Raw genomic sequence first — 27,827 nt, 5'->3', positions numbered from 1 at the left:
TCTTTCCGTAAGTCAAAAAATAATAAGAACAAGAAGAATTTAAAATTTTAATGCTTGCAATTTGTCGGACCGATGACATATTAAATTAGTTTCACGATCAAGAATTCGATTCTCAATTCTTATAATTTTTAGGTTAAATATTTTTCAATAATACTTGAATAATGTTCATTTTAATTTTGAAATTCCTTATTTCAGTTTAATTAATAAGTTATTTCGACTGCAGACTTTCCTTTTAGCTAAGGTACTACTAGCTAATAAGAGTATAAAATGTATTATCGATTTCGGTTCAACAGTTGCATCATTTCACTTAACTGAAATCGTGCTGGGGGTGGGAGGCGCATTGCAGTTAAATAGACATTTGCATGCAAAAGATATGTCGAAAAGAAAAACCAGGACAAACAACAAAGCTGAAATTGAATAAAACACAAATACACACGAACAATGGACGTACATAAGCAAATGGTAAATGTGATTTACTGCAATCAATTTAAATGCAATGCAGAGAAGAGGGACAGGCGACAGCGAGAGGGACAGAGAAAGGGAAAGGGTGTGCGACAGCTGGTGTGTAGTAAATCCAAAAACGAAAAAAAAAAGCAGTGTATAAAAAACAAACGGATGTGTGCCAATATAAAGCTAAGACACACTACACTAACACACACATGTACTTGCCCATAAGAATGAGAATGGGGCAATGAAACGAAGCGACGCGACGCAGCAGCGACGTCGACGTCGGCGTCGACGTCAAAGGGGACACCTTCCCAAAGCTGATTTTAAAGACGTTTTTGTTTTTGCAAATTGCCGCAGTCAGCGAATACATCAGCGGCGAAAATAGACGCACACAAAGGCAAAAAGGCAAACGAGAAACTAAAAAAAAGAAAAAAATTAACAGAACGGTACAAGAAGAGTCTGAAAACTAGACATCATTATTGATGACAATTGAGTGCGCCAGCGAGCAGCTGGGCCAGTTGTAGAGAGAGAGAGCGAGAGTGGAGAGTAGAGTGTGTGGTGTGTGGAGTGTGGAGAATGGAGAGCGATAAAAGAGGACAGAAACTGCACTAGCAATTACGATAATTAACACAGTCAGCCGCGTGGAAAGGCGGCCTCACACACCAAAACAGATCGACTGAAAGGGCACGATAATGAAAGAGAGAGAATAAATACATAAAAAAAAATAAAAAAGGTGTACGGGAGAGCAAGAGAGCTGAGTAAACGCATGTCAAATTGTAAAAATTGATGACGTACGCGCGTTGACAGCCTCGTGAACTGATGGCTCTGTAGTTGTGAGCTGTGTGTGAGCGAGGGGGGTTGCGAGAGCGTAGGGGAGGGTGCAGTGCTCTGATTGGCCCAATGGTTAGCGCACTCAAAGCACGCCTCTGTCGCGGCAGCTAAAGCGAGACAGCAATTCCAATTAGAGCCTGGACTGCGCAGCTGCAGCTGTGACGTCATCAAACTCGTTTGACATCGCAACGGCCGCTCCAAACCGGTTGCTTGAGCGCCAACACATACACGACTCAGAGAGTGGGAGGCAAAGAGAGAGAGAGAGAGAGCGAGAGTAAAATAGCCAAAGCCATTTGTCGACGAGAGCAGCAGAAGAAGCAGCAGCAGCGAACTGAGCATTCGTGTTCGTGTACGAGTTGTTGTGTTGAATGTTGAACGTTGCACGTTGTCGCTGTCGCTATCGTTGCCGCAGCTCGCGTTTTTGCCGACGCGTTTTTGGCCAACTCGAAACAGTGAATGATAAAATGTGCATCAAGAAATAGTTAACTTGAAAATTGTTAATTGGACTTGAATTCAATTGCATCCAAAGATGCCACAACGCACGCCAAGTCCATTGGCCATGATTGCCACACGTAGCAGCAGCAGTCCGGCCGTATCCGAGATCTCCGTGGGTTCGCCCAGTCCACCACCGATGGCCATGAGGCCACTCAATATCAAACGCCTGCGTTTGCTCCGCAGTCCGGCGACCATTCAGAGCGTTAGGAAGTGCAGTCAACCTACGCCTGGGGAGCGCATCAAGAGCTTTTCCATAGCTGACATTTTGGGGCGATCCGATGATCGCAATGCCGCCACACCTGCACCCACTGTACTGTTGCATGAGCGTCTACAGGCGTCACCAGCGCCGACGGCAGCCGCTCCTCCCGCGTCAGTAGTGGGAGCAGCTCCATTGCTGCATCCTGGACTGCATCCGTTTCTGCCACCAGCTCTGCTTCACAGCTATGAGCAGCGTCTGGCCTGGGACTATCAGCGCCAGCTGCAGGAGCACTTCCAGGCGCAGCTCTTGAGGCAGATGAGCATGGATCCCGCCGTCATACCAATACCTTCCGAAGATGGCAGCTCGGAGCGTTCCCATCGCTCCAGCAGCAGCAATGGCAGCACCGACTGCTGCACTCCCAACCAGGGCACGACAGGCAGAGAGAACGATGAGAAAACAAAGCGCACTCCAAGTGATCCCAACCAGAAGCTGTCTGGAGCGGGAGCAGACACGCCACTTGATGCACTCTTCCAGCTATCCACCAAAAACTTTGATGAGGAGCAGGGTAAGTGTAGAAGGCAACCGCAAATAAATTACAATTACAATTACATCTTAATCCATCATATTGGACCAACTCTGGCTCATAACCATTAACCGGCTCCATCCTCAGTGGCCCGATTGATCAATTGTTGTCATTACGTCTTGATGAGATTCTGCTTAAAGCGTAAAAACAGTAGTAAGGTCAGGCTGCCCCCGAGGTGGCTAAATCAATTTTAGCCATTACCAGACACGATTTCAGTTTCCACTTTGATTACATTCATCTCTGCCTCTGTGTTTCTACCTCATTTTCTGTCTCTGCTTTCCCAATCTCTGCTGATCAGCGCTGATCTCGCTGATGACTCTGGCGCATGCGTATCGTTCGGCATAATTTGCTTAGCGGCGTTGATTTCTCGTTAAGAGCCATAACCATGCCTCAGACCCCATACCCCAGATCCCAGACCGAACCATCCAATCCATGGAGTCAGTCAGCAATCCATCAGCTCATCTCCGGACCGAGTCTCAATTGTATTTCGTGTGAGTTCCATAAAAAGCGGCTACTGAAATTGAATTTACGCGCAGCACGTACTGCAACAAAACGTTGCATCTGCCACAGATCCACAGACTGTCCAAGTGTCCGACAGTCAGTCGGACTGTCTGCTCTGGATTGCCATCTAATCAGTTACTTGTGCAACAGCTACTGGCATTGACTTGGGGCACCCAAATATGATTATGGCTATGATTATGATTATGATTATGTTTATGATCTGTAGCTGATATTTAAGCGCCACGTTTTATACAAATCATTTTCCCAAGGCATCCGGTTGTGCAACAATACACTGCAACTCTGCAACATTACAACAACAATTTATTGCCGCACTTTGTGCAATTCAGTTCACTCTTTTGTTAATTAGAAGTTGATCAAAAGCACTCAACACCGCCGCCATTCTCAACTGAGCGAAAGTATCTCGCGGATCTTTCCCACTTCCGGCTGCCAGACTAAAGCTGGTAATTAGGAGGAGTCAACTCTGAGTGCGTGTGTGTGTGTGTGTGTGTGTGTAACAACAACCTAATAACCCTCATTGCTGGCAACTTAAACTAAGGAGAATTCATACACATAATAATTACAATGAAAATGGCTGAAAAGTTGTTGCGATTTGAACAGTGAAATTGTCGTTAGGGATCGTCAAATGAAACAAATGGAAAGCAGCTAAGCGAGCTTGGTCGACTAGCAGATATCCTAGAAATGGTGTAGACAATGAAATAGTCTTTGGTGCTGCAATAACATTCAATAAACAATATGGGAATATTAACAGAAAATCATCAAACATATAAGTATATACGAAAAATATTCGACTAGAAGATACTCCATGAATGACATGAGCAATGAAAATATAATTGGGATAGCAACTGATCGATTAACAGATACATAATGAATCCTTGTACACCCTCTATACGAAAAAAAAAAAATCTTATATTCCAAATTAAAGTCAATCCAATGACAACGATTTTTCTTAACAATATTTTAATTAATGGAATTTTTTGTTTGACTTTTTTAATGTTGGGTTGTTGCCAATTTATCCGCATATTGTCTTAATTTAAAAATAACATTCTGAATACCAAGAATCAAGAATATTAAACCTGAATTTTAGAATATTTTCTTTCTGTCTATTAAAAGTACAGACGAAATGCAGTCTCTATGTATATTTTTCTCTTACTTAACCTAAACGAAACCCTATGGTTACAGGGTATCATATTACTTAATAATAGAAAATGAAGAAAACAGCTTGGGCGGGGTATGGGAGGGGCATGGGTCTGGGCACGGGCTGTTGCTGCAGTTGTTGTTTGTCGTTGTCGTTGTTGATGTTGTTGTCATTGTCGCTGTCGCTGTCGCTGGTTGATAAAACGCCCAAGACAATTGGCACAGACAGTTAAATTATTGAACGCACAGCGGCACAAAGAGCGCAACAATGAAGAATTGAGGAACTGAGGAGCTGAAGAGCTGAAGAGGCAACGGATGCAGCCCTAATTACAATTTAATTACTCGCACTGAAAACTTTTCCCACTTGACAAAAGGCAGCCGCAATGGCAGCCAAAGACTTTGCCCACCGAAGCATGAACCACAAAACGCACAACAACAGCGCAAAAAACATAAGCAACATTAACAACAACAAATGGCCGATCTGTGTGATGGCACTCAGAGTTGACAGTTGATTTGACAGATAACAGTATAAACATACGGGCAGTAAGAAGCGGGCGAGGAGGCAGTCAAAACAAATTAGTTCAACTAGACGTATACTTAATGCTGAGCTCAAGAGGGTGCCAAAAATCATATAATATATTTGTATATAACATTATACTTAGCATAAATTTGTATAATTACAACAGCAAATGGAAGTGCAAGTGGATGTGGATATGGTAATGGCAATGGTAATGGAAATTCTACTGGATATGGAAATGGAAAAGTGGCTGAGCTAACGACCATGTAAACTGGATTTTAACCAACATCGTTAGAATGCAATTTTCAGTCACGTCATCAGTTTGCATGCGCATAGACAACATTCTATCTATTATAGTATTCACATTTCCTATACATCACATATCCATACTCACAAATCGACAGGAGAATCGTTTTCAGAGCCACACGTAAGCTTTAATAAAACGCATATATGTATCTAGATACATGCTATAGAGAACGTGACATTCAAAATGGCGTGCAATGATTATTGAACGCCCAGCAGTGCCACGCCCCTGCTGTTTTTATATATATTGACATGTAGCCGACTCTAAAAGTGGCATTAGTCAGATAGGTATCTGACATATTAGTGGCAATTTGGTTTATAATTTCAGTTTATTATTATTTGGCTTCAACAATTGTAAACTTGAAATCTGATAATAAGGTCATGTATATAATTATTATGGAAATTGTGTGTAGTTAGAATGGGTTTATTGGTAATAACCAGTTAGAGAGTGATAGATGAAAAGATACCAATGTATCTTTAGTATGAAATATTTTTATTTTATTTATTTCCATTAACTAACAAGACAGTAAAGAAAGCTATAGTCAATTTTTTACAACTTTCAATAGAGCAATCTATTGATTTCTGCATATGTCATGTACTTATTTGGAATTTATTGAAATTGTTTTTTTAGTAGAATTATAAACAATTTACGAGGGAAGTGCGCATTTGTCTTGTGCTTAAGATGCTTCTCCGAGAAATACTATTGCAATTTCATTCATTTTAAATGGTTACCAGTAAAACTAAACACGTCACGAGCCACAAAATCATTCATTGAATAATCATAAATACTCGTAAGCTGGCAAAAATCAACGTGCTGTGAAATTTTTAAACATAAATCAAGCAAACAAAAAGAAAATCCAATAAAAACACCAAACCGAACATCAACAAAAATCCATTTCAAATGATTAATAGCAAAGCGCAAAGTTTCAATAACAACAACAACAACAATTTTGTTAATGACATTAAAACGGCAAAAAGCAATAACAAAATGTTAAAAAATTGTTGCGGCTACTATAAAAATTACTAAGTATAAACCGCGAATCGTTTGCGATTGCCTCAATAAAATTAACAGAATGACTTCAGGCGCAAAAGCCACATTCTACACATTCAGAGATACACCTAGAGAAACGGGGCGGGCTTGGGAAATGGATAGGGGCATGACCAGAGGTATGTGTGTGCGTGAGTGTGTGTGTGTGTGTGAGCATGAAAAATTGCAAAAATACAAAATGCCTTAAGGCATTTGGACGTGGCCCAAACAAGTTGACAAGCTGGCGCTCACATAAATTCGCTAATTAACGGTTGCGCCTAACAAAATATTTTATTAAAAATTATTGTAAAATAGCTATAGAAATATGATGTTGCGTGTCTCTTGGCCATAAACCATTTGCATTTATTGTGAGGCATTAAAATTAAACACAAAATGCCAGCTAGAAACTTTAAACTTGCAACTTGCGTGGCAACAGATTTTTTCGACGATTTTGCTTTCACTCAGTACTACTCAGACTACCCCCTTCCACAATGCTGACTAGTCAGACACACACACGCACACGGGTGGTCCAACACACACAGATACACAGTCGAGCAGACCCTTAAAGAAAATTGCATGCAACGTCCCAAAGAATGTAGCAACAACATCAGCAACAGCAACAGCAACAAATGACGCTTGCTAAAAGGCCAATACACACACACACACACATACACACACACTCTCATATACATTGGAATAAAAGGTGTGCAAAAGCAACGCACTGAAGGTGTTACCTGCACGCTTTTGATGAGCACTAATTGAGCTCAAGTTGCATTTTTCTTGGCTGGCCCATTACCCCGCTAGGTGGTAAGGGGAAAGGAGGGGGGGTGGAGTGGAGGGAAGCAGCGTCAAGATCAAAGCCGGCAAGCCGGCCATATAAAGACTATAAAGACAAGCGAAAATCAAGCATCGACAGTTGCACAAACCTGCCAAAGAGAGACAGAGAGAGAGCGAAGAGAAAAATGAAAAGAAGAGAGATGAGAAAAATGCTAAGGGAGAATTTTGGTAATAACTTTATCATATGAACCATATGGGAGGCCCATTCTGAGGTCCAACTGTTGCCGGACAAAACCAAAGCGAAGTGCACAAAGAGGAAGCCCAAACAAATGATTCGCAAGCTAAACTCAGATACAGATACATTGGCAGAGACAGATACAGATACAGATACAAATACAGACAGAGACAGAGTCTGAGTCTGAGTCTGGGCCAGACATATGGGCGGCCGAAACAAGTCAGGACCTTGTCAAAGTTCTTAAAAACGCATTCGCGTTTATGCCAAACATTAATCACCACCAAGGGGGAAACACTTGGACCGCCGCCAGAGCTGTGAATTTTCGGCATGTGGCATGTGTGTCCGAGGGAAACATCAAAAGCCCGCGCCACGCATAAAATGCCATTTAAAAACGCATTTTCTGCCTGCCCCACAGCACTCGCGGCACTGGCAAGGAGTTGGGGCATACAACTTGCAACTTGCAACTGGCCATGCCACGCATGGGAGATTGATGCGTTCAGAGACAGCCCCAACCGAACTACTGCCAACTGCAAAACACTCGTGTGGGCCAAATGCAGACACAAAGCAACTCAACTGGGCTGGAAAATACTCGTACACTGGGAAAAGCTATTGACTTCGGCTTCAGCTCGTTATCGCAGCGCACATTGTGCAGATTGTTAAATGGGTCAGTTGGCGCCTTGGTGTGGAAACTAGTTTCCCGACTAAGCGTAGGCAATTAACCCCCTTCCTGCACTCCTTGTAGGAGTATTATTCACAAGACGGGCAGGGAAACATGTAAGAGTAGTTTGAGTTGCAGATATATGTACTTAGATGCAGATGAATCCTAAGATAAGGATGCAGATATAAATACAAAACAACTCGAAGATCCTTGAATATTTCCAGATATAGGATCTGCCAATGATATGAAGATATACGAATATTTATAAAGAAAAAAGATCCATACAATTAAAGATCTTAATGATATTACAATAAAATTGAAGATAAGGAAACAAATTCAGATATATACAAATAAAGATAAAAATAAAATATTAGATCAGTTAAATATGAACAGATCTTTAAAAAATCATATAAAAATATAGAAAGACGTACAGACGTGTGCGAAATAATAAGAACAGCATATGTGAAAACCTAATTTGATCCAAAAAAATTGCCTTAATAATATTTTAATAATACGTCCTAATATTATCTTACTAGTACACATATGAATGCATATCCTTTTATGTTTGGTCCGTACATTAAATATTAAGTTTTTCGAATCATTTTGAGACATCTGGAGTTTATAGATATTCTACCAAATATTTTCTACTTCTTGCTATAATTGTCCAGCATTTTATGTCCGTATCATTTCTGACTAGAGAAAATTTATTACATACAGATACAAAGATAGATACAGATATTTAAACAGATAGATTTGCTCCGAACTACAAATATAGATATTGATATAGAGTAAAGCTTTTTGAATACCTGTATATATAATCGCATTACAGATACCGAAACATTTTTTGTGTCATATAAAGCACATATGAATTTAGATAGATACACCCATACAGAGCCGAATGCAGATACAAATATTCGTATATGATAATCGTGAGAATGCACAGCGACAAATCATATTTATATGGCTAATGTCTGATGTCTGATGTCCGGTGTTGTGTGCCGTCAGCTCGAGTCTTTGATGATAAATGTTGAAAAGCCAGCATAAATTAAAGCATTCAAATCATTAGCAACGATGCCGAACAAACGAGCAAACGGCGAAGGGTGGGAAGGGGGGCAGCAACGGATGGGGAAATTATTCACAGCTACGGCTTTGGCTCAGAGACTAAGGAGCTGCATAATGCGGGCTACGAACAGAGTCAGGGACTGATCCAAGAGGAAGTGCCTTTAGAAGTGTCCCAGTACCAGACAACAACAAGGTGTGCTCTCTTTTCTTTTCTCCTTTCTTGGCCCATTCGATGCGGCTGGCAGGTGCGCCAGTTGATGAACTCACTTCATGTTGTCCCCTGACGAGATGTCGACACTTCAGTGTTGATCAGCGATCTATATACGTGTAAGGGGATCATTTGATCCAAGATGAATGCGCATTGTAATGCAAAATTTAATGTTAAGCAGCCGCAATTAGTTCGGCTCTTGACTCGACATGTTTTCCAATTGAGGTGAGCATTTCGAGCAAGACGAATTGATAATGTTGCGACTGATCCTACTTCAAATAAGTGATAAATGCAGTAAAAGAAAGTTGTTCAAGATAGCTTAAGGACGTATTGGAAAATATTTAATCTTATGATAGCCAAGTTAATAAACGAAAAAAAGGATGCTAATTTGGAAAATTTTAAGAAATATATTGACACTGAACACAAAATAAATTTTTATTTAAATTTTTATTACAATATTATTGTTAACTTCACCTGCAATCTTTAATTTAATTACAAGAAAATATTAATAAATTTCAATTTTAAATTGAAAATCAGATTATAACTCTTAATTTTATTGTTTGTTGCAACCTTATGACTTTTTATAATTAGTAGTATACGTCTTGCTCTTAAAGAAGTAGAATAACCCTTCAGCCTTAGAATGTTCCAAACTCTCCTTACATCAGATATAACCTAATCCAAATGCCATAATAAAAGCAGAACAAATTTCTAACAATTTCGAACAATCAAAGCCGAAAATTGAAAAGAAATTCAGTGATTTGGAAAAATGTGCAAGTTGTTTACAAGCAACACGCAACAACAACAAATAACAACACCCCAAAACAACCACCGCAATAGAGCAAACAACAACAACAGCAACAACTGTGAGTCAATGACAAACTTCACGCTAAAATCTTTGGAAGCTGTGAAAAATGTTTCTTCCCCGAAATGTGCGACCCATAAAAGTCAGCACACACACACACACACACAGGCATAGGGGGTGATGAAGAAGCTGTGTTGTTGCTGCTGTTGTTGCCAATGTCAACAAAACATTTAACACCTTCATTACAGCCCACAGCAACAGCCAAGGGTCTCTGCCTGAAACGAGTGTGTGTGTGTGTGTGTGTGTGTAGGGGAGGAGATTTAGGAGAAGGGAGTGCTAAGAGTATCTATGTGTTTGTATAATCGTTTATTAAAGTGTGAAGAAAATTAATTTGACTATTTGATGCACTGTCGCTGCAGTTGTTGTTGTTTTAAATGACTTGCAGTCGTTGACAAGATTAATTAATCCCAGCCGAGTGTCGGTTGCCAGCTGGAAGGTCAGTCAGTCAGTCGGCTGACTAATTTGAGGGAGTCGCGCTGCCAACGGCGCGTATACGTGTTGCGTATAACTCAACGTAACATTCGCAATAATTGATTTTATTTTCAACGTTTCTTCTTATTATTTTTTATGTTCATTTTCATTTTTGCTGACTCTCATGCGAAATTGTTGTGACAAGTCTTGTTATGCCAACGAAAGGCGGCACATACTTACGATATGTATATCCCTTGACAGAGTCGGACTCAAACTCAAACTCAAACCTAAACTCATACTGAGCGTCTTGGCTCTGCCCATAACTATGCCCATATGCTTATGAGCTTATGTGCAGGCGTCGTCGGGTTGTTTCATGTCTGCGACGCCTTCTGCCAGAGTCACAGCCACAGTCAGGCCCAAACTCGATTCAACCTGGCCAAGTCGGGACGGGACGGACCTGGACAGTTAAAGCCAGCTCAGACTGGCACGATTCGCGTGTATGTGTGAGTGTGAGTGTGCACTTTTTTGACAAGTAATTTAATAAAGCCAGCGACATGACGCGCTTGTTGTTATTATTATTGTTCAAGTTGTTGTTGCTGTTGTTGCTTCTTAAACATGCATAAACATAAGCCAAAGCCTTAGTCAGTGTGGAAGTGGAAGCAAATGCCGCCGGCTCGAGTGCCAATGTCAGTCACTTAGTCAGTTAGTCATTTAGTCAGTTAGTCAGTCAGTCATACATACGTGTATATAGAGGCAGCTTAAACTTCAGTTTTTATTCTACACTCGATTGCAATACGAGTAGGTTTCGTCTCTGTTTGATTGCAGCTTGTAATCACAATTAAAGTGTTAAACATAAATGCCAGGGGCAAACTAGCCAAAAAAATAAACCGAAAGACCAAAAAAACAAAAAAAAACTGCATAAGGGTTACCCCAAGTGGTACTTAACTTGGGTTCGGCTTTTCGGCGTTTTTTGAGTATTTCATTGGTACTTGTACATGGAGTTTATCATTTCAAATTGACAGGTCTACAAGTTGACATGACATTTAGTTTTATTTTGTGTGAATAAATTACTCAATAAAATCATTTACTTAATATGTAGTTAAGAGACATATACTAAAATGATTTATTTTATTTTGTAATTTGAGATTTGTTTGTCGTTGTATAAAAATCTTATTCTTTCAACAGAATGGGATATTAAAAATTATATTTGTTGTTATATATTTTTTGAATTATACCATATTTTAAAAAGAAAACGGGCAGAGATAAAAAATAAAATTAATAATTATAATTGCTTTTCAGAACTCCAGAATCTATTGAGTTTCTATCTCATATCAAAGATCTCAACTGCAAACAGTATCTGATTCTGATGTGATTCTGATCTACCTACCGATCTTACTGATCTACCTTTATTAAATTATCAGTAACAATTTTTTAAAAAAAACTTTATTTTATCAAGTCTCGTCATTATAAACTTGAGCTTTAATCACAACCAGGTATGAATTAATTAAGCAAAAGGCTAACAATTTGTTTAACTGCATAATACAAATGCTACTTAGTCAGCATTTAATTGTCTGAATGTCTCTAAAGAAATGTAAGAGTCTCGTAAACAAGCTCATTAAGGCCACATGGAACCTGGCTCGTATCAGCAACTGTCCATCAAAGTCAGCAGCTTAATTGATTTTAATGTGCCAATATTCCAACTGATTCCCAGAGGCAACCGAGACATTGACTTATCAGAGAAAGAGGCAGAAAGAACATGTGTATTGATAGAGATCGGCACTTTTCACTAATCGGTTTGGTGTTAATTTATAGTCAATCTTTATGGCTGCCCAGCAATTGCTTCCGCCTTGGCAGCCATATTGTAGCAACAATCGGAGGCAACTGGCAGCTTGCAACTGGCAGCTTGCAACTGGCAGACGGCGGCGCTTCAGAATCCACTTGAATGTCTTTTGGGTCTATCGCTCTCGCTCTCACTAATTACGGCAATTAAAATGCACTAAATACAAGAAAAGAATTGAAAAATCAATTGCATTTTCTATGGGAGTCGCCTTCAAGTGGCCAGTTGACTTCAAGTGCCTCGAATATGAATTATTAATAAAACATCTAACTAATACGAGTGTGCCAGGCTCTAATTAGTGCGTCCTAATGGAGGCCTAAAGTGTTTTTTTTTTTTCATCATTTTCAAGTATGCGATCCTTTTGTGCAGGATTTCATTTCAGATGTCGCCGCTGATTAGCCAAGTATGCGATTATGTATGTCTATATACATACTTGCAGCTAATGCCGCTATTCCATTAGCCGACTCCGAGTCCGTCTCAATCGGTGTCTATATCTGTATCTTGCTCTATGGCAATTGCATCACATTGTTGTTTCCCGAGTCGAGGCAACAACAGCAACAACAACAACTACAACCAACTGCAAGTCATAAACAATTTCAATTGCCGTTGCACATTCGCAACACTCAATTAACGCTTTTCAACAAAGACCTAACAAAGTATGCACAACAACAACATGAACAACAACTAGCAACCAGCAACTGGCAACAGCAACACCAACAATAACAATAATAGTAATAATAATAATAATGCATTCATCACTTTATGACAGCTACATACAAACTTGGCCTAGACAATAGTGTCAACCATAAAGAGACTGCAAAACTTGGCTGCGTATCTATTAAATTATGCTTAACTATGCGCTTTTGTTACCCCTCGTCATTACAATCTATAGTTTCTTGTTGCTGTCGTTGTGCCTCTTTATTGCTGTTGTTGTTGTTGTTGGTGTTAGCCCGCTCTGATCATGGCTAACAATGGCCAGGCTACTTACGAGCCAGGCAACTGCAACTGGACTCCTCTGTTCGTTGGCCAACAATAGGCTATCATAAAGACAACCAAGAATGAGTGTATTCATAAGTACTTGTATTCATATCATTTTCAGCAACTGCATATATCACTTTAATTTAAAAGACAAGCGAAGAAAGCAACAAAGAATTCACTTCTTACATTTCTTGAGGATTATTAGTTATGCAATCGATAGTAATAATTATAAATGCAAGTGTATCGATCATACTATCGATAAAATAAAATATCCCACATACCTATTAACAACGATTATTATGAATGCAAGACTTTCGCTTACTCTACAAGTGCTATCAACAAAGAACTATCGATGCTTTTTAATATAAACCCTTTTTTTGTCAATAATAATAATTATAATTATTAATATGAATTAAACTACTGACAGTATCAAGGAATCTTTATTTATTTACATCTATCGAAAGAATCATATTTACTTGAGTATTCATAGAATGCCATTTAATTAAGCTATCGATAGTAAAGTTATTGACTATCGATAGCTGTCGACTTTAAACTATCTGAAAAATAAAAGTTATTTTTCAATTTTAATTACTAAAACTACAGTCTCCTCTATCGATTAGTCTAACGGAACTGATTAACAGCTGCTCATATCCTGCTCAGATTTTCAGATTCAATGCTTCAATTGAACCGGATTCTTATGCCAATTGAATTGAGGCATTCAACAGCTGCAAGTGCAAGTCCAAATCGCAACACATAAACGTTTATAAACGCCAACCAAATTGTCATAAGACATCATTTCTTGGCCAGTTGTTTCAGTCATTTTATTCCTCCTTTTTCTCTGCGAGCAATCAACCGCAATAAGCGACAGCATACGCGGCGTATGCGTAATGGCCGCAGGCACATGCGCAAAAAATGAAAAGAGAGGAAAGAAAAAATAAAGACTGCATAAACTACGCAATTTATGCGTATTTGGCAGATCAGAGCGTAAGCGGCAAAGGCAGCGGCAGTCAACGGGGCGTAGATTTAATTAAATAAATTCCAAGATCGCGACGCCGGCGACAACAGCAGAAAAGGACGCCGACAGCGACGTTGACAGTGGCAGTGGCAGCGACAGAGACAAAGGCAGAGACAGAGACGTCGACAGCAAGCGCTTAGGCAGCAAAAGCAAAAGTTGTCGCATTTTCATATTTGCAATAAAAACAGTTATGTGTGTGTGTGTGTCGCCAGCAATTAAATAAATCTGCGCGTTGTTTGCGACACGTCGCGACGCAGCAGCGGCAGCAGCAGCTGCAGCGCCAACAGCAACAGCTTTAAATTGTTGCATATTATTGTTGATAATTTATTGTTTTTGATTTCATGCTTTTTCCTGTTGCTTATTTGATCCAACGAGCTGTGGAATTATACACGCAAAAGGTGTAACACGCCCACCGCTCAAACTTGGCTTGTCTGTCTGGCTTGCATACATATATGTACATATACATATGTATATGTGTGCACACTTGGCCAAATATATCAACGGCTTAACAATTGGCCACGACATGTCGTCAGGTGGCCACCGCCTTAAAGCCAACGCCAATGAATTCAAAAGTACTCACCTCTCCCTTCTTTCTCTTCCTCCTCCTCCTTCCCTCTCTTTTTCCGTCTCCCTCACCCCTTCCTCTGGCTGTTTGCGGCACACGCATTTTGATACTTTAATTTATGGTTTCACTCGCAGTTTATTTGTCATGTCAACCGTCCATAACTCTAAGTAGTTCGCAGCGCAACATGCAATGGCCATTGGGTCCTTGTTATGGCTAATGTCCAGACCTGAATCAGCTAGGAAAACCGGTTCATAAAATAGAGTCACTGAAATTAACGTTTAAGCTTTTGAGCATGAATACATATAAAGTACAATTTGTTTATGTAAATAAATAAGATAGTTTGAAAACTGTCTGAATATGTTGTAATTTTAATTTTGACAGAAATATTGCTTTAACCTGAATTTTATAAATTTCAATACTGAACTCTAGCTAAAACAGGGCCTAGATTATTAATAGCCGATTTAAAACTTAATAAGTTTATCTTAATCCTTTACCGTCTTATCTCAAACTTTTGTTTTCGTCTACTGTGTCTGTCCTCAGTTTATCCTTACTCTAACTTTCTTTCTCTATTGAGTGTTTTCATTTCTAATCTTTTTTATTTCCAAATCTCCATACGTTTCTCACTCTTTTGTTTTCTGTCTCTTTTAAGAGCACTATGACTGTCTTTCTCTATACAACTCACGGCCTTTTTCTGCAATTTCTCTTATATTTCTCTGTCTCCTTCTCTAACACAAACTTTCCTTTACTGAAATCCTTTATTTCTTTTTTTATATTTTTATTATACTCTCAATCCCCAATTCTTACACTTCTTGCTCCCATTTTCCTTCATTCTCTATCTCTCTCACACTCTTCTTTTCGGACTTTCTACTGAGAACTTGCAACATGCAACTAGCGACTCATTTAACGGCTCTCACTAAAAATGAAACCTACGAGCGCATTTTACCTACCTATACATATGCAAAAAGATTAAGAGTCCATGCTTATCTGGCCGGCAATATCGATAAACATAAATAAAGTAATATTGTCGACGCAACTTCCAACTTGGAACTGCAAAAGGGAGCAGGGAGAGAGGTAGAGGAGTTGAGAAGGGGGCTGCGAGAAGTTAGCCAACGCCTTTTGCCAACTGTGGCAGGCACTCAACATGCAGGCGCACATAAAAATGCACAATAATGATAACGATAACGATGCGCAGCGGTTGTTTTACAAGAAAATTATGTGTTATTAGCACACGCACACACTCACTCTCTCACACACACTCACACATGGACGGACACACTTGTTTTATAGCCAGACTGTTGGTCGTCCTGCTGCGTACGCAGCGGCGTTATAAAATTACCAGCTTTATCACGGCGACGATCCCCAGAGCCGGACTCAGACAACTGTGGAATTGCCGGGGTAGCGGAGGGTGGAGGGGATTAGCAAGCTACCAAGCTGAGGGGAATTATATTCAAACTGAAAATTAACTTGTTTTTGAATTGTGAGTTCTGCTCGTGCCTTGGCTCAGTTGAAGCTGCGACGGCGACTACGACTGCGACGCCAACAGCGACATCGGCAGCGACTGCTGCCTGCGCATTAACGGAAATTTATCATAAATTCCAATATACCCTTTGCTTGCCTACTAATGGGCGTTGATTAGCTAATTTGCTGCGCTCGTTTCATTTTCCACTCGCTCATGGCGGAAAGTCATTTCAAATACTTTACGGCTGCTGTTGCTGCTGATCAGCTCAGTTGACGTCGACGTCGCGTCGTCGTCATCGTTCTTCGATCAAAATCTTCTACATATTTGCCACATTAGATTTGCCCTCCGATCTTCGATTTTCCCTTTGCCCTCTTGCTACCTCTCATCTACACGGCCGTCGGCATGTTTACTTTGATCTCACACATAACACAAAAAACAACAACTACCATACCGAACTACAATACCGAAGATCTAATACCCTTGCGGAGAAAAGTTCATAAATATTCTAAATGTGTGCTAATATCGCAAATAAGAGTTATGAGCTTAAAGAAAGAGTGGAATTGGAGGATCCTGGAAAGAGGATAAACTTAAATTTTCCATTTTTACTATCATACTTAATGTAAAACATTCAAAAATTAAAATTAAATATGAATTTTTATTTAGAAATGAAATAACAACTCTTATACTTCATTTTTATAATAAAATTTTCTAATAAAAAATCGCCTTAATTTTTGAAAATATCCGAAAATTAAGTGCCGGATTCAGGAATGGGAAAAGTTTTTTATTTTCCTAGTTTTTACTAGATACCAAAAAAAGTGTAATATTGCAAATTTATTTCCGATTTGACCATATATAAATAAGTCGGATGAAAAGAGCTTAAAGTCTGCATTTCTTTAGTCTGCTAAGATGGATTATTTCTTCTTATAAGTCCATATATATCTATGCTACAAAGTGCAATAGAATAGTCAAATACTTTTACCATACAAAGTGTATTTAACTCATTTTGCCAACTGATTTGCTTTGCTTGATTTGCTTTTTTCGCAGCGAGTTGTGTTAGCCGGTAAAAATAATGAATGAAATCAAATCAAATTCAAATTAAACGCCGTTTTTTGTAGTTGTTGTTGTCGTTGACTGTGTATGTGTGTGTGTGTGTGTGGAGTGCGTTAACTGGGCCTGGTTAGTCACTGGCAAGGGATTAGCATATAACCACAGTCATAGCCATAGCGTGTTCCTCTGTAATTTTTGGCACGCATGCACAGTCATTGCAACACTTCCCACTCTCTCTCTCTCTCTCTCACTCTCACTCTCTATCTCTGTCGCGCTCTTGCCCGCTAGTCAGGCTGCTTAACAATGAGAAGATTAATTTATGTTATTAAGTCGGCAGTGCGGTCTTTGATCTCGCCTGCTCGAAGGTGTAAGGTAGGCAAGTCAATGCGGTGCCAATGCTGCCACCTGAGCAACAACAACAACAGCAGCAACAACAGCAACACCAACAACAACACCAACAGCAACAACAACTGCAATATCGATGAGAATCGAGTTTGAGATCTAGATAGAACTTACGGCCGACTACCTGCAATCGCTTTCCCCTCTTTATCCCCTCTCTGTCTCTCTATCTCTCTCTCTCTCTCTCTCTCTCTCTCTCTCTCTCTATCTCTCTCTTTCTCTCTTAACAGAAGGGCCTCGATCCTGGCCAGACATTGCGTGCCGTTTCATTAATTTGTAATTTATGACAGCTTGTCATAATATCAACGCGCATTGTTATATTGTTATTGTTATTGTTATTGTAATATACAAATTTAGCTAATGCTCATTAGGCGAGCTGAGTTACCAAACCATGTCTTCGGGCCATGTTAGCGGTTTGTTCAGCATCGCATCATCATCATCATCATCGTGTCGATTCATTCATCTAGTGTATCTATGTATCTATGGCCTATTGGCTGCTTTGCTTGGCGGCATTGTTGGCTTTATGCTGTTGTCAACGCTTTTTGTTGTGCCACCAATAAAACGTCGGCCCCTTTCATCTGTCGGCCAGTTCAAAGACCCAGCGAACTTCTAACTCAATTAGTGTGTAGTTTTTTTAAACGGTTTTGATTACAAGCATATTTCTTGCCAACTATCCGTAGTGTTACCCTTTAAAATACATACAGCGACTCTCTTATACATATAGTACTACTTATAAAGACATTAAGCCAACTAACACTTTGAGGCCGGCCCAAGTCTGCCTCCGTTTGGCCTACATTGAACGGGCAAGGAAGGTCACTCAATCAGTGCAGGCAGAGAGAAAGAGAGAGCAGAGAGTAGGACTGAGGGAACAGGACTTATAACGAGCGAAAGATCTTCAAAAAGCCGCCGCTCTTTGATCGCATTTTAATGATGATGACCATTGTTAGCTGATGTTAGCGATTGCACAGCCAGATTTTCACTTAACAATGCCGCCAACCACCGCCCCACATTGCAGCTAACCCTCCTTCTGCCTCTCCTTCTCCCCCTTGCTCTCCCTCTGCCCCTCCAGCCACCACGCAATCCTTTTTAAAAGCCATGCAAACATTAAAATGATGTAGTACAGAAAATGGGCAATGAACAACGGCAGCCAATGGACTCAAGACTCACTTGCCAAAACTGAAGCCAAGTTGCCAAGTGCCAACTCGTAGCCTGTAGACTGCGATCTTGACTTTGGGTCTGTATCTGTGTATCTGTATCTGTATCTGCGTGTCGAGTCTGCATCTGTATTTGTGCCCTCTGCATTGGAAGCTGCATTAAAATTGCAAAAGCTACACAATTTTTATTATTTCTGCTCTGACCAAGCAATTCTCGCACTGTGGAACCAAATGAGTCACTTAAGCAGAAAAACAATTGAGATTCATACATGAAAAATATACTCCAATTTTTTATGAAATTGAAAAATAAATTGTTCTAAATGTGAAATCTCCTACACTTCAGAAGCTATTGTCATCAAAACCTCTGCAGATTTGTGCAATACATTATATGATTCAGAAGGCAACTAATCTGTTAAATCAGTTTTATAAATGACTTCAATTTTATTCTTTCAGTAAGTTTGAGAATTAGTGCGAATATTTTTTTTATTTGACAAATTTAAAGTGATTTTATGTAAATTGAAGTAACATTGAGTGAGTGACATAACAAAATATAATATTTAAGGAACTCTTTCATATTCTTATATTTTAAAGTTCTTCGGAAAATTCAAACCTTTTTAATTTGTAATCCTCAAATGTTTTGGGTTCAATTGCCAAATGCTCCCTTTAAAAATAAAATTTTTAAAATTGTAGAATCTTTGAACCCGAATTCTTGCAAAATATTCTATTAACATTATTGCAAATAAATGAGCTGTCAATGGATTAATGGGGCCCACTGTCTGACCCGATCGTGCAACTGCAGCAAAGTGCGCCTCGGGTTGCAAGCGTCATGCAGACATGGAAGTCCAAGTTTAGATCGTCGTCGTCGTCGTCGTCGTCGACGTCTTTGACTTGGTCGCTTACCGTCTGACTGACTTCATTGCTCTTTACGTAACGTTAACTTAAGTATATGTTGGCCGAGCGCCATCTCGTTTAATCTACCTTTTAAAGGGCGTGGCCATAGTATTTTATATATGCTGATCAAAGAGTGCCGACGCTTTGTGGCCGGGCCGACACGACGACCACGACGAAGATGAAAACGAAGACCACGACAATGACGAAGACGAAGACGTCGCGATTCTCAATTCTCAAAGCTTTCGCACAGCTCAAGGGTGGGGGGATTCTTAACCCGATCGATTGGTAAGCCGGAAAGTAGAATGAAGCTGTGTGTGCGTGTGTGTGTGTGTGTGTGTGTGCGTGTGGCCATCCACATAGTTGGGACTTAAACATTGCTTTACGTATTCATTATTGTATTAAGGATGACCACGTTTGTGGAGCTGCGTTGGAGTTGCAATTGATTTGCCAGCCATTAAAATCAATCAAAATATCATAATACATGATTATACACTCAAAAAATATATTACCTTATTAAGAAATCGACATGGTAATAAGAAAAATGTCTAATTATTCAATCCTGTTCCGGTTTTCTTTTCCACTTTTATAGGATTTCATAAAATGTATTTTCAAACGTTTTATTTATGCTAAGAACTTAAAAAACATATTTTTTACTGACTTCAATTCACCAACTCAAAAGGAATTTAATACGCAAAAAATATCCAAAATGAAATAAGAACAAGTTAAAGATTTTCACTGCCGATAAATCTTGCCATTAGTGAAAGCCGGAATAGGCAAGATTATTAATTATATTGAAAATTTGAATTCCAATTTCTTTATTCTAGAAAATTTTGGTCCTGCATCTATAAAAACTATATATGATTTTCTCTTAAGCAAGATAATCCACAGTACTGTATTTCTGAAAAAAATCTATTACATTATTACAAAAATTATATATGTTTTTAAGCAAATATTTTACAAATCTGAAGACAAATCAGATTTTTTTTTTGCAAAACAGGCGTCTTTTTTCTCAGAGTGTACTTGTGCATTCCTTTACGGACAATTATGTTTAAGAGCATGTGAAAGCGATTGAACTGATTCTCGCCTGATGAATTGCCGGCGCTCGCATCCGTGTATTTTTTTTTTGTTTTTTGGGCCATCAAAAGTGAAGGAACATGGCGCGCTAACGGTTTGTTGATTTGCCCGTTTATGTTTTTGGCAACCCAAAAGAGGAATTGAGGCTGTATAAAAGAAAGTCCTCGACAATATAAAGAAATTACTCGCATGCTGCCATTGATTACAGCAACAACAACAACAAGAACAACGACAAGGAGAGTTGATTATAGGCCCCCAGGGCCGTTGACATGTTCTTTGGCACCGAAAATTGCAGGCACTTGAAAATGTTATTAGCCATGTTAATGTTTACAACATGTAACTGCGCTTACCAAATAGCTGCGGGCCAACATGACCAAAACTGTCCAGTTGAAAGGAAATAACAGTAAGAAGGGGAAACTCATAGAGAACTACTCGTATTCCATTTTGGCTTTAACAAAAAAGAAAGACTCCACAAAATATATGAAATTATTGTGCGCATTACGAGCGTGTAAACAAGCAGCCAACGATGACAACTTTGGAGACCCCACCAGTTGCTGTTGAATGGGATCCCCATTAACTCGTACAAAAACCTAAATGAAAATACCTAAATTTATAACTTTCTCGTTATGGAGCTGGGACTTGGCGTTGGAGTTTTGAGATCGCTTCAAAGCGCAACTCTCTTTTGTCGGCGGCTAAATTTGTCTCATCTTCTTATATTAATTTGTGTTATTGTATTTCGGCTTTTTTGGTAGCAACAACAATAACAAAAGGTAGCTAAAAGGTATCGAGTTTTATAACCTGCTCGAACTCATCAATTTCGTTGCTAACAACACGCAGACACGCCAAAGTGAGAAAAATATGCTGGGTCCCAGCCCGAATTGTCTGAATCATCATCATCCGCATTTGGGAATTTTAGGGGATTTTGTGGTTATGTTACGTTTATTTTTCATATTCGTTTTTGGAACGTCAACGCCGACGCCGACGCAGACGTCGACGCCAGCGTCGCTGCGCATGTCATAAGTAAATTTGTTGCCTTGTTTCGGAGATTTCAAAAAGCCATTTAGAATAAATTAACGTGGACCTACCGCTAAAATGAAGATCGTTCCCATTCCGATGCGATCGTATCTTCTTTCGTGAGTCTGTGAGTCTGTGAGTGAGTGCGTCGCATTAATCTGATCCCTCATCAGCGTGGCCCCAAACAGGATTAAAATTAGTTTTTGATTACGCTTTCGAGCTTCTGGACAACGCAATTTGTGGTTCGCTTTTGGTTGCAACAACAACAGATCGCTTCCAGCTCCAATTTGAGCTGCGTCTCGTCTCGGTTTGGCTCCGTTCTTGGGATCTCTCTTTGCCGTCCCTTTGCCAGGGGGCTGGGGCAGGTAATTAACGCTTTTAGCAAAACTCTTTGTCGCTGCGGCTCTTTTGCATTCGAAGGTCGACGCTTTGTCATAATTTTGCGGCAAAGTTATAAAGCTATTGGCAGGTATTTAGTCCAGGCTAAAGGCTTACCAAAACCAAAAGCAAAACCAAAAACAAAATGTGAAAATGTGAAATTCCTTGTGCTCATAAATCCCCACAATCGGCTTCTAATTGAGTCTTCCGTTGCCGACAAACCGACAAACCGACAAACCGACCGTCGCATTCCACATGTCATGCTCCTGCCTCGCCTGTTACTCTCCGCTCGTAGGTAGATCAGCTCATCTTACAAAGAGTCGATCGGCTCGATCGCTTGACGATCGTGTGAACAGCACCTTGTGCTCAATGCATTATACATTTTCCAAGCGATACTCATCTTGGTAGCACCTAATAGCCAACAGCATTGATCTCTAGATAACGATCTCTACAGGCTTTTACTGACTCTACGCTTGTTGGTTTTTTCTCTCTTTTATTTCTCCACTGGATTAGACACTGCACTTTCGACCGCAGGCTGATAGCTGATTGATCTGCAGTTGGCTTTAATTGAATCGTTTTTCCTCTCTGGTAGCCTCTTAATTAACATAATTGCTGTGTTCTGCTTTTCTTTCCTCTTTGACACTTAAGCAGCTTGATGGACTTTTCGAGATGCGCTCTTTGGATTCTCATTTCCATTACATGTATTTTAATGCCCTCCATTCGAGCAGCCTTTAATGAATTGCTGTTAATTTATGTCTGTGTGCCGCAGCTACTTAATTTTCCTAATTACCGCCAACGCCATTAGGCTTGAAGAAACGTTCCCAGTTTGATCTGGCAGCGATAAGGCACGTCATATCGCATATATTACTCGAATTCGTATTCAGTCAGTTGATGTCTAGAAACCAAGCCCAGTTACAGTCCCAGTTGTCCTGCTTTTGTCCTGCCTGAGGACAATGCGTCATTTTGTTTGTGTCTCAATTAGCAACGCTCTCCAACTGGCATAACTTATGCTTATTTTGGCCAAGTTGCAGCTCCTTTATGCCACAAAGCACCGTGGTTCTATTGATCACTTTTGTTCGAATAATTACTTTATAAAGTACATATAAAAAAAAATTCATATTTTTATTTTTAAAACTTATTTGTGCAGGAAAAATATAAAACATTTTTTTTATGTAAAAATAAACAGTTTTTAAATCTTAGTTTTTATATTTTAATTTTTGTAATACTTTCTCACAAATGAGATTTTCAAATTCGGAATATTTCGTGCTGTCCATATTTTCATTCATTCACTTCACTGTACATTTTGATATCTTTCTTCGGATACTTAGAGGTATAATATTAATTATATAATAAGCTCTGGTACATCTAACAAAATATTTAACTTAAAGCTCGCAAATAACGAATAATTAATTTTGTATCAATAATACTATAACTAAAGCAGATGATAACTTTGAGAGCTTACAATTGATTAGATATTTGGCGAAAATTTTCAAAATCACTTAAAAATATGCTGTGATACTGGCAGCTATATGATATAGGAAACCGATCTGTATCAAATTTTATCAGGATAAACAGCACCAACTTAAATGCATATTCTATGAGTTTGGTTAAGATATCTCAAAAAACTTTTTCATACTAAAACTTGAGTTTCGACTGAGCGTCTCTAAGGCAGCTATATGATATAGTGCTCCAATTTTAACCAAATTTGGGCAAGATGTATATTACCAGCTTAAATGTATATTGTGTTAAATTGGTTGAGTTATCTCAAAAAAACAAGAATTTTTTCATACTAAAATTTCATTTTCGATCAATGGTTCCTATGGTAGCTATATGATATAGAAGTATCCAGGAACCTACTAACCAAGTTTGAAGTCTGTAGCACTTATGGTCTCTGAGATCGACGAGTTCAAACAGACTGACGGACAGAAGGACAGACGGACATGGCTCAATCGACTCGGCTGTTGATCCTCATCAAGAATATATATACTTTGGAGGGTCTGCCACGCCCCCTTTTGCCTGTTACATACATTCTGCTCAGGGTATAAAAACATTGCAGTTATTTTCAAATTTGAATTTTGAATTAATCTTAGATAAATTGACCACTGTGCAACGCACCACACACTTCCTATCTCATTCTCTGTGTCTCTCTGTCTCTTCCTCTCTTTGTCTTTCTCTCTCTCTCTCTCTCTCTTGCTTTAACTCGCCTGTCATTATGATTAGTTATGCTGATGACATTGTTTGTTCTGGCCCAGACCGAACTGTCGTCTGTGGGTGCAGGTCATAATTCATTTGGCCAATTTGAATATATATATATGTGTGTGTGTGTGTGTGTGTGTAGGCACAACTTGTTAGTGCAACCTCAGTTAAAGCTAAAAGCATGACTTGGCCAACCCATGCTGCATAGGTTTTCATAATTAATAACGCGCAACAAATGGCCAAAACCAACACACTCACAAACACACACACATATACAGTTTTCAGCTGCCTAGAATTGGCTTTTTCGACAACTAGAAACAACTGCAAGTTTTAATAAGAGGCGTGGCCATCTTGCCACATGCAGCATGACCAATTTGTTGTTAAACTGGGCGTTCTATTGGCCTAAGCTTAATTGGCAACTTAACTCGATTTGTGGCTAATTCGAATTTTCTTAACAGAATTACATGATCAGCGGATGCAAGTTTTAATTGAAATCTGTGGCAACTGAAACAAAGTAGCTGACTTTTCTTAAACAACTCTTTTTACATATTTAAAAATAGAAACTATAAAAAATGTAAGATAGTTAAAAAATGCTTGTTAATATTGAAATCAATATTTCTTAAAAATAAAAAGTATCAGCATAAAGAAAATTTAAATCAGTTCTTAGCTTAAGTATACAAAAAAAAACATTTGTTGTGATTTCAGAAAATTGTTTAATAATTTAAGAAAAAGTACTTTTCTTTATACTTTTAAATTTGTAATTGGTTTTTTTATCATTTCAGTTGTTATTTTTAAAATAACTTATTTTTGATAATTTTAGTCAACTGTTTTTCGTTGACATTAAATAAATAAGGTTTAGAAACAAATTTCTAAAATGTGGACTGACAAATTAAGTTTGATTTGAGAATAAAATGTTTAGTGTAAACTCGTAACTAGTCTAGAGTTAAATATCTTCTTCATCAATAATTGAAATAGCTGCGTGTTATGTGTGCGCTTCCATTGCCTGCAGGTCGACTAGAAAAGGGCGTTTTTGACAATCTAGAATCTAGAATCTAGATAAATGAACTTTACAATAAACACATCACATGAGTGTCAAAATGGCTTTGGGTAAAACTCGACCACAAACATCCCCTAGATCTGTTCGTGCTCGTCCTTGGACTCAGTTACATTAATTGCTAATTGTCCGTCATGTTGAACAACAATTCGGGTTGTTGTCATCAGGGGTTGAATCGGAATATCCTCGGACAGCTGCCATTGCCATTGACCAGTTGACTAGTTGACCAGTGAGTGCTTCCGCTGTCTTAGCCTGGCCAAAAGGGCAGCCATTTCCGCTGGCACTTTAGCTGAGTAGCTGCTTGGTAAGAGATCATTTGGTCAATGTCTATACACAAATTTATGCATTCATAAAAACTGTTTATCGAAAGGCGCGAACAAAAATTGAAAACTTGGCGATAAATAAATAAACAATAAACAATGCTTAATGTGATTTCCGCCGCAGAATCGGAATACTTTCGAAAAACATCAATCAGCGGGCGTATTACCTTTAAACATGCCAGCAAAACAAATACCAACAATCAAAACCAAATCAAATCCCAATCGAAACGCTTAACAAAACAACAACAGCAACGAAAACAACAAGATTCCCATAAAGGAAATCATTCAACGCGCTGAAGCCAATAAAAATCGGCAGAATCAACTGAACCGACATTAAAATAGTCCAAAACTGGGCTGGAATCATCAACGCCCATAAAACTTGACGATCGGGTAACATCAAGCGTAGGCTATATATAAAACAAAGGTGCTAGAGATTCCACACTCTTTTTCATGCTTTATGGGCATTTATATTCTTCTTCCCCTTCCTCGATTTGCTCTCTATTATGAATTCCATTGGATTGTCGGATTGTGTGTGCTTGGAATTATTTTAACTAGTGCGCTGATTGAAATGAAAGTGGCTTAGAGGTAAAAAGCTAACAAACCAGTTACAAATGCTTAGAAAGATAAAGTTAATAGAGGCCGATAAAGGTTGAATGAACGTTTTGTTCAAAACTATCGACCCTTTAAATTGTCTTTGTATTTATGTACGCATAACATCTAGACAGATTGATTCAGATTTTACGAGCCATATCGCACATTTTTTAATGCTTTTTCTTAAACCCATTTCAGATCCCTCCACGCTGAACATCTTTGCCACCCGGTCAAATCCAAAGAAGAAGCGCAAATCTCGCACTGCATTTACGAATCAACAGATATTTGAGCTGGAGAAACGGTTTCTCTATCAGAAATATTTATCTCCTGCCGATCGTGATGAAATTGCCGCCGGTTTGGGTCTGTCCAATGCACAGGTGAGTATAAAATTAAATTCCTGCTAATGATGAATGACATTGGCTAAGTCTTATTCAATTATTAAACTGTGCTCCTACATAGGTCATCACCTGGTTCCAAAATCGACGGGCCAAACTCAAACGGGACATGGAGGAGCTGAAAAAGGATGTGCAGAGCGTGAAACAATTGTCAGCGAACAAAAGCTTTTTAGAGAATGTTAATGACTTGAGTATTTTAAAGACCCGACCAGTCAGCAGATCCCCTGCGATGCCGGCAATCGCAACCCCCGAGTAACAACCCCCATTCGAGCAACTCCAGCAGAGATAAGGAGGAACTCCGCATGCTGAAGATGATGACATTGATGCGATACTCGGATGGAAAGCTGCTCTACCCTCAACCGGATCGGGGCAACTAGTTACCACAAATTAGTCCAATTTGTAAATTGCTGATTATAAATTATAAATGAAAATTCATACATACACACACACACAACTTCTAATTTGCCAAAAAAGAAAACGCAAACATTTTCTTCAAATGATTTTCCTAATTGTAGTATTAAATTTCTTATAAATTGCTTGTGATTTTGTCTCAATTATTCGCCACACAAAAAAACCACCACATAAGTATGAATATATGTATGTAAAATTGTACTGTCTTAACTGTACTATAATTATGCCAATAACCTTATAAGTTTATGTAATTTAAAATAAAATAATATAGTTGGCGTACTTAAAATATTTATAAAGAAAATGAGTTTTAATCCAAGATGTATTCGGAAAATACTGATTTGTTAACTGGAAAGTGTACACATCAGTTAATCAGGCATGCTCTAGTTATCAGTGTTTCAGTAATCAAGCATCCAATTTTTTCAAATTTCAAAATATTTATTGAAAGAAGAAATGGGACATTAAAAAAACTCATTTTCAATAGTGAATTTTATTTGATTTATTTAAATTTGTATTCTTACATTTTCAAATGTACTCGCGTAAAATTTAAAACTAAAATATTCAAAGCTGCCAGAGTTTTCGAGAGAGGAACCAAGAAATTATTTGCAAAACATACAAGAGGTGGCGCTACAAGAGACCTGCTTGTTTATCATAATATTACACTGCTTTCTCTGAAAACAATTTATACAAGCAGTCCAAAAAATACTGGTTTATATTTTAACTCTGAACTGGTTCATTTGAGCAGTTTGCCATACAATTGGATTGTGTCTACACTAAGAAC

The 27,827-nt window shown here is 38.8% G+C and overlaps 1 protein-coding gene across 1 annotated transcript; it reads left to right on the top strand.

Annotated features, from left to right (window-relative positions):
• Positions 1–1,777: 1,777 nt before the first annotated feature.
• Positions 1,778–27,329, top strand: LOC117792332 (homeobox protein DLL-3). The gene is made up of 4 exons (XM_034632410.1): positions 1,778–2,537; positions 26,442–26,620; positions 26,703–26,788; positions 26,841–27,329. Exons 1-4 carry the CDS (start codon positions 1,808–1,810, stop codon positions 27,013–27,015), a joined length of 1,170 nt encoding a protein of 389 aa, XP_034488301.1. The 5' UTR covers positions 1,778–1,807; the 3' UTR covers positions 27,016–27,329.
• The last annotated feature ends 498 nt before the right edge of the window (positions 27,330–27,827 follow it).

This window comes from Drosophila innubila (assembly GCF_004354385.1).
Source record: "Drosophila innubila isolate TH190305 chromosome 3R unlocalized genomic scaffold, UK_Dinn_1.0 2_E_3R, whole genome shotgun sequence".
NCBI lineage: Eukaryota > Metazoa > Arthropoda > Insecta > Diptera > Drosophilidae > Drosophila > Drosophila innubila.
This window is presented reverse-complemented; position numbering and strand designations above follow the sequence as displayed.

What these genes read in the sequence shown, in the direction of transcription:
- LOC117792332 (XM_034632410.1), top strand. Translation starts at nt 1,808, where the DNA reads ATGCCACAACGCACGCCAAGTCCATTGGCCATGATTGCCACACGTAGC. An exon ending in TGGGTCTGTCCAATGCACAG is followed by an intron (nt 26,621 to 26,702) that starts GTGAGTATAAAA and finishes GCTCCTACATAG; the next exon opens with GTCATCACCTGGTTCCAAAA. An exon ending in GTGCAGAGCGTGAAACAATT is followed by an intron (nt 26,789 to 26,840) that starts GTCAGCGAACAA and finishes AGTATTTTAAAG; the next exon opens with ACCCGACCAGTCAGCAGATC.